This window comes from Phyllostomus discolor, chromosome 3 (genome assembly GCF_004126475.2).
Source record: "Phyllostomus discolor isolate MPI-MPIP mPhyDis1 chromosome 3, mPhyDis1.pri.v3, whole genome shotgun sequence".
NCBI lineage: Eukaryota > Metazoa > Chordata > Mammalia > Chiroptera > Phyllostomidae > Phyllostomus > Phyllostomus discolor.
This window is the reverse complement of record NC_040905.2, coordinates 34,447,706-34,455,205: the sequence shown is the minus strand read 5'-3', so window position 1 is coordinate 34,455,205 and position 7,500 is coordinate 34,447,706. Positions and strand designations below refer to the sequence as shown.

The following is a 7,500-nucleotide window of genomic DNA, read 5'->3' as shown; positions in this document are numbered from 1 at the left end:
CTTAGCTGGAGCTGTGGGGGGATGCCCATGCAGCCAGTGCACACTCCAACCCAGCCTGGGCTATCTGCCAGTGGCAGGTGGGGCAGCTCAGGCCAGAGAGCAGGTGTTTTGAGTATGGAGCAGCACCTGGTACTCAGAGGCTGTGGCACTGAGACCAGACCAGACAAGTGCTGGGCTTTAGAAGTCTCAACACAAAAAGGATGAATGAACAGATGTTTCTGCAATTGTACTGAGTCCATGAGGTGGCAGGTGGTTCACAGAATTGGTTAGTGGACATGGTATCACCCAGGCCTTGGATGACCACAGCCCCGACCCCTGGGCCTATGAATTGCTCCTGGAGCCAGGGCTTCTGACCTCCTGGGGCCCTGAGAGAGGCCAGCCTGGGCCTGAAATTAGGTTGGTACCATGTGGGAAAAAATCATTTTTCTTGGGTCTCAGTTTCCCTGACAGTGCTGATGAGAGAGAGAAGGAACATTAAAAGTGACAAGAACTCAAACGCGGAGCGTGGCCTCTGGAGTCCCAGGGCCCTTCCAGTCCTGAGTCAGGGGTGACAGCGGGAAGAGTACTAAGTGCCAACTCAGTTCAAAACCAGGACAGGTGTACAGAAGGGACCCACGAGGCAGTCTCCTTACAAGGGCACCTGTTCAGATCTCCCAGAAGCTGGAGGCTTGGCCACTGTCAACTTCTTGTTCCACAGGGGCTCCCCTGCACTCTGCAGGTGGCGCCACGCAATTTCGAGGTTCAGGCCTTGCAGACTTTTGGTCCTCCTGCTGCTGATCCCACACCCAGACTCTGGATGAGGCGGGGGGAGTGGCGCTCAAGGCTGCCCCAGGCCTCGGCGGGAAGACCCCGGGTCAAGGCCAAGGAGGGGACACCTGGGAGGTCGCATCCGTCACAGGGGCGTCTCCTCTTGCTCTAGTGCATGCGGCGGAGCATGGAACGATGGTTGCAGCGACGCGAGCTTGAGCAGTGCCGGGCGGCGGCGAGCGCGGGGCCGCTGGAACGAGCGCCGGCTGTGCACACGGCGCGCCGCCGCCGAACGCGCGTGCGCGCCCGGCAGTCCCCGGCGCTCCAATCCCGCCCCCTGCGTAGGCCCCGCCTCCGACGCAGGACCGGCCTCCGACATAGGGCCCGCCCCCAGTTCGAGGTCTGGCAGCGCAGCGGGCCCTGGGTTCTGGGCAGTGGGCTGGGCCGGGGATGCAATTGCCGGGGCCGGGTGGGGCAGGGGTGGGGCGAACAGGCGCGGAGGCTTCTCAGCGGCGGGCACTACCTCGCGCGGGGACGTGCGTCCCGTCAGCGGCGCATCAGAGCCTGTGTCACCTGCAGGAGAAACCAGCGTGATCCCGGGCTCCTGAGGGCAAGGAGAACCCCTACAGACCCAGCCTGGGGCCCACCCCCACCACCTGCCTTGTTCTGGGACACTTGCAGGCCACACCCTGGCTGTGTGACCACCAAGGTCCCCCAGTGACAGGGTCAGTAAGACCTTGACTCCACAGACCTTCCACATGTGCCCCCTTCTGCCCACCACCGTACAGAGCCCAGCATTGAGATCCAGGATGTTCAAGGAGAAGACCGCAGGAGGGAGGAAGCCAGGAGGAGACAGGGGCATAGAAGCAACGCGGGGTCCTGCCCACAAACTCTCTGCCAAGTGGGACTGTGTGAGACGCTTCACTGTGCACCACCACTTCTAGTCCCAGAAATGTCCGGAGAAAGGCTAGCTCGCATACCAAGAAACCACTTCGCCACCCTGGACCAAGTCCTCCCAGGTGGACTGATAACCACCCCTCTCCAAGTGTGCACAGGAGAGAAAAACAGGTGAAACCCCCATAAGCGAGTCTGCCCCACCTGTGCTGGGGGAAGTCTTGTTTTCCATTTCCTCTCGTGTTCCCACAAACACTCAAGGTAAACGTGCCAAGCCCAAAACCCTGCCCAAGGGGGCTGAATCCCTCCCTACAGGAGGTAAGTGGGGACAGCACCTTCTGGGACCCAGCAATATCACCACTGCAGCACCTACTGAAAGGCAGCCTGGTCCTTTACCCTCCACCCTCGCCCACCACCCTCTCCTTGCCTTCTCCCTTCCTGTCCTAATCGAGGAGGGCACGCCCACCAGGACAGGATGGGAGAAGGCAAGGAGAGGGTGGTGGGCAAGGGCGGTGGGTAAAGGACCAGGCCCCCTTTCAGGGGGTGCTCCTCTCTGGATGAGGGTGAAAGGAAACAGCTGCTTCTCTCCTGGACTCACTTCTGTCATGTAGTCTTTCCCTGGGGCCCCCAGGCCTTGGGGGAGACAAATAGAAGTTCCCTGTCCACATAGCACCCCAGCCCAGCCCATGCCCAGTCATCTCTGAGCTCATAACTGAGATTCATGGGCTTGCTGCATGGGTTAAAAACTTAGAGTAGTTAGTGATCAAACTGACAATCTAAGAGTAAATTCTAACCAGTAAGCTAAAAGAGTCAAGTCCCCAAACAGCTCAATCCTGATATCCCAGCTGAAGAAGCAGAGACTCAGATAGTCTCCTAAGAAAGGTTCAACCAGAACAAGAGGCTTGTGGGAACAGGCTTAGCAAGAGGAAGAGCAGCTGCTGGAGAAAGTCTGCAGAGGTTCAGGTCCAGGGCCAAGAGAGAGGCAGATGCCTGGGGAGAGGAGCTGAGGAGAGAGCAGGCGTTAGGGACTCGGGAGGGGTGAGGAGCCAGTTACATGTGCGTGGACTCAGGCAGAGTGGTGTGGGGCTGCTCCTTGGGGCCCTCGGCCATCAGGAAGGAGTCCACAGACTTGTTGCTGAGGCGGAAGGGAGCCAGGCGGTGGAAGTTGCCCGGAGATTGGGGGATCTGCACACGGGCCCTCTGGGAGGGCACCACTGTCTCCCCGGGAGACTGCCAGGGTGGCACCCTGGACAGGATGCTCGGGTCCTCATCCGGGGAGAACACAGGGTTGTCAATTCCTAGGAGAAAGGGCAGTGGCTGATCAGCTTCCCAGGTGTACCCAGAATGGCAAGATGGAGGGTGGTACCCAGGGGTCAGATACCAGTGCGTCCTGCGGCCATCACCTGGAGGTCACCTAGAAGGTCAGGGACATGTGTCTTTGGGGCTTCAGGCCCTCCACCCCATGCTCTCCTTCCCCACACCACGGGCAGGACAGGTGACAGCTCCCTTCTCTCAGAACAGAGACCTCCCCAGTCCCACTGGCCCTGTCCAATGACTGCATTTGCTTCTGAGGCAGCAGAAGGCCACCCTCTCCCCTCACCTGAGGGGGAGTCTGTTGCTGTGTCCCTTGTGACATTCGCCAGGAACTCGATCCCCCCGCTCATCTCTTCAGCATCGTAGTTGGGGGTCTCCTCCGGGTCTGAAAGTTCCAAATCTGGTGGCAGAGAAGGACAGCACAAGGGAAATGGGCTGGGCACACAGAAGGGCCTAGCCCAGTGCTCCCAGCACACCCTGGGGGCTACCGTCACCGCCACGCCGACAGGCAGGGCAGCAGCCTGCAGTGCAGTGTCCTGGGTGCTGGGCGGAGGGTCTCCCTCCGAGGACGGCCCTCTGCACCCTGCCTCACCCTTTGCCCGTGCCCCTGACTTCCTGCTGACAAGCGTTTCTCCTGTGGCCCCAGTTGGTACCTTTTTCCTTAATGGTGAAATTGTGTATGGGGCTCTCCATTGGCAGTTTGCCATTGGGAATGCTGCTGTTTCTCTGAAAAACAGGCAAAAAACACAGGTAAAAATAAGGCAGCCACAGAGTCCCTACTGGCAGATGGTCCTTGGGAAACTCCACTGGCCCGCAGCCCAGATCCCCTCCCTGTGCAGGCCTGTCCCTGAAGGGGGCGCCTTGGATCACTGACCAGCATGGTCCCCTGGTGACCTTAACCCCCCACACCTGCTTTCACGCTGTATCCCCCACCCCCAACCCCTGGTCCCCCTTGCCTTACAGTTCCTCACTCAGCACCCTCACCCGCTTCTGGGCACGCTCTCGCTTGTACAGTTTGGCCGCCTTCTTGTTCTGGTTGATGCCCAGCTTGGTCGACTTGAAGGACTCCAGGCGCTTCCTCATGGTCCTGTGGAAGATCTCCTTGTCCTGCTTCTCGTCTTCCTCTGGAGTTAGCTCATGTCGACTGTAGAGATGTTTGTACTGGGGAAGGGGAGAGGGGACAGGGACAGGCACAGCTGGTGGTGACCTGCAGGGCTGGAGGCACCCCAACATCACCACCCCTATGCAGCCCCAGGGCAGGCTCCCTGCGACACTGGCCAGACAGACGCACAGGACTCCGGAGCCCCAGGACCAGCAGCAGGTAGGCTGAGCCCTGACCCTCCGGCCTGAGGGGCGTCTTCCCTGAAGGCAAGGATTCCCCCCTGCATTCCAGGGAGAGGAAAGGGGGGCCTATGCCCCCACCCAAGGCTCTCTCTCTGGTCGGGATCTCGAGGGGTTCTGGGGAGGCGCCCCCACTGCCTGGGGAGCTCACCTCCTGCCGGGGCTTGTACAGGTACTGCTGCAGCGTGTGGTGAGTGACCATGTCCTCTGTGTCGCGGATGCTCCTCCGCCTCTGCTCCAGGGACTGCATGTCCAGGCACACCGCACTAACGTTCTCCCTCCTACACGGGACCACGTGGAGTGGTGTCCAAGAGCTCTGTCACTCTCCCCCCCTGCTCTCCTGTCCCGTGCCCTCTGGCCTGGGTACCAGCCACTGCCTAGAAGGCTGATGCTGAGGAGTCCTCTCCCTGGGGGTTTTGGTCTGACCAACGCCCACAAAGCCTCCCGTTGAAGGCTGACCTTACCTGTGTGCATTTCCCACAGCCATGCTAAAGCCCCAGCTGTGGGCCCGAACGCCCACTGCCTCTCCCCAGCAGCATCAGGACACTGGCTGACAAAGCCAAGGACAGCCTTCTGCTGCCTGCAAGCCTTAGCCAAGCAGCTGGCCCAGACAAGGCAGGAGGCTCTGGCCCCAAACCTGCTGCCTGGCTTTCCTGACCACCCCCTGTCCCCACCCTGCCAACGTTAACCCGCTGACTGGATAATAGCGGTGAATTTGTGCAGGGGGACACCTGGCACCTACCTGTTTCCCTGCCCTCCGCACCACTCTGTGCCCCCCCCCCCCATGGTGTTCAAGCTGGGGCCCTCCACTTGCCTCTTTTACACCCCTCAGTTGCCCCAAGGTGCCCAGTGGCTGGTGTCTGTCCCTGGTGTGGCTGTGATCAGGAGGGCCTGGGAAGTGCCGGGCAGGGAATACCAGCCCCCCAACAGCAGCCCCCAGGGGCATGGTGCCCTGGTGAGGGGCGGCCTCTCCCAGGGAGAAGCCTGGGTGAACTCGGGCACGTACAGCAGGTAGGAGACGGAGGCCTCCACGGTGGACGGGCGCGGCGTGCTGAAGTCGACATTGACCACGTTGTCAGTGCTGGGGGAGCGGATGAAGGCCAGGGACCCGCGGCGCTCTCCCTGTGAGGGGACAGCCTGCGTAAGCGAGGACAGGGAGCACCGGGGCCAGGCCGGGCACTCGGACAGAGCCCAGAGAAACCCGAAGCGCCGGAGCCATGTCACACTGTTCCTGGATCCAGGACACCTCTCTGCCTGGCGAGCCGAGATTACAGAGGCCACAGCCAAGGCCCTGCTTGGGCTACGAAGCGGTGAGTTAGCCATTGTGATGGGAGAGGAAAGTGACGCTGCAACTGTGTGTGGAGGACACAGCACCTCACTGGGCACCGTGTGGGGGGAGGTATCGGTAAAGCCTGATGGGGTTAGGGAGGTGACCCCTGCCTCTGCTGGGGGTCCACACTAGCTGTCCTCATTTGCCCATGGAGGGAGCCTTCTGGAATTGTACCTCCAGACTGAGACCTCACAGAGCAAAGCCCAACAGGAACAAAGGTCACAGCCTGGTTCCTATTGGTGGGGGCCGGGCCATGAGCTGGGGGTACCCCTGAGGGGAGGGGCTTGCAGCTAGGGAGGATGGCTGGGTGGGACTGACCTGCTGGGAGCAGACAGCAAGGTGCACGGGCCACACCCTGGTGCTGTCTGAACAGGCCTGACCAGGGGAGGAGCCCACGGGCACAGTCCGGGGTTGAGACACTGCATGTGGGGAGCACAGGTAGAGATGAGGCTGGGGACCTTGCCAGGAGCCTGTGTCGCCCACATGGCAGCCGGGAGTCTGGACCCTGTGGGTTGGGGTTTCCGTGGAACAGGGTTGGCATGGCCCTGGCTCAGTGGATGGTTGAGGGACCCTCTTCTCATCTCCCCGTATCCCCCAGCTCCTCCGCCAGGAGCACAGGTCCCTCTGAGCAACCTGGGTGCCAGCGTGTCTGGCACGTGGGGGGTAGAGGAGCCCTGCGGAGGCAGCAGCCACTTTCCCTCTGAACAAACAGACGCTCCCAGCCCCCTCACTGCACCTCTGTGTTGAGGCCAGAGGGTTTGCTGAGATTCCCAGCTCCTCAGGCTCTGTGCAGACCTCAGCTGGCACGAGAAAGGACAGAAGGAAGGAATGACGTCTGCAGGTTCTGGGGGGTCAGAGGGAAGGCTGGGATTGCCTAGTCAGAGCCCCTCAGAGGAGGCCTAGTCAGGGCTGGAAAGTGAGCCTGCTGCTGTGAGTATTGGGTGTCACTGGGGGCAGCAGTGCCCAGCAGGGTCATGTGGGATGGCCTGGAAGTCACCATTACAGGTCATGCACTGGGGGCAGGAAAGAAGCAAGCTCAGGACCTGCCTAGACCCAGGCCTGTGCAAGGCACCAGGGACTTGGGGCATGCGTGGGACTTGGGGCATGCGTGGAGGCGTGCATATGGCAGGGGTGGTCTGGTGATCAGTGTGATGGCCATGTGGTGATCACACATGTGCACTGAAAGCTCAAAAGCACTGCCAGGAGGTGTGTGGCTGCTGGGGAAGAGGCCAGTCAGGCTGGGTGTCCCATGAGGGATGGAGTTAGACCTGAGACCCACCATGGCCCGACTGTGCCCCAACTGTGAGTGGCTGGAAGCTGCCGCTTAGGAGGCAGTGTCAGAAACAGAGAGATCCTGGGTGTCACCATGCAGCCCACACAGCAGGCCTGTCCCTTATCCACCCACATGCTCCCTGAGCCCTGCTCGTCGACGCCGCACCCTGGGCGCATGGGGGTGGAGAGCTCCCGCAGAGGCCTGGGGTTGGACGCATTTCCTCGGGGAAGGCTGGGGTTTCTGAACGCAGGTGAGTCCTGCTTCCTGAGAGGGAAGAGGGGATACTGAGGAGGCCACTTCAGAACCACAGCCTGCCCCCGGGTGTGTTCCATGCTCACCCCATGGGACTTGAGAAGACATCCTTGCTGTCTCCCCCTGTGTGTGCATGTGTGAGCACATGTGTGTACATGTACGAGCATGTGTGCATGTGTGTTGAGAGCGATGATGGCCCCATAACCCCCTACCTGGCCTCAGAGGTCAGATCCACCAGCACCATAGTGTCCTGCAGAGTCATGGGGGAGGGTTCTATGCCTCAGCCTCCAGTGAGAGGGAGCTGTGACGTGACCCTTCCCTGGGGTATTGGAGGACTTGTGGGCTTTAT

The 7,500-nt window shown here is 60.9% G+C and overlaps 1 protein-coding gene across 2 annotated transcripts in view; it reads right to left on the bottom strand.

The window, feature by feature from the left end:
- Positions 1–87: 87 nt before the first annotated feature.
- The window catches only part of SLC9A3 (solute carrier family 9 member A3), a 47,903-nt gene continuing 40,490 nt past the window's right edge, over positions 88–7,500 (bottom strand). Inside the window, exons 11-17 of one of the 2 annotated variants that reach the window (XM_036020303.1) lie at positions 5,303–5,418; positions 4,448–4,577; positions 3,940–4,116; positions 3,609–3,681; positions 3,242–3,355; positions 2,696–2,939; positions 88–1,320 (exon numbers count right to left, since the gene is read on the bottom strand). In XM_036020303.1, coding sequence (XP_035876196.1) covers positions 1,317–1,320; positions 2,696–2,939; positions 3,242–3,355; positions 3,609–3,681; positions 3,940–4,116; positions 4,448–4,577; positions 5,303–5,418 — 858 coding nt within the window. In that variant the 3' untranslated portion in view covers positions 88–1,316. Of the gene's footprint in view, positions 1,321–2,691; positions 2,940–3,241; positions 3,356–3,608; positions 3,682–3,939; positions 4,117–4,447; positions 4,578–5,302; positions 5,419–7,500 lie in introns of those variants that run through there. The other variant, XM_028532327.2, reaches the window with a different exon arrangement.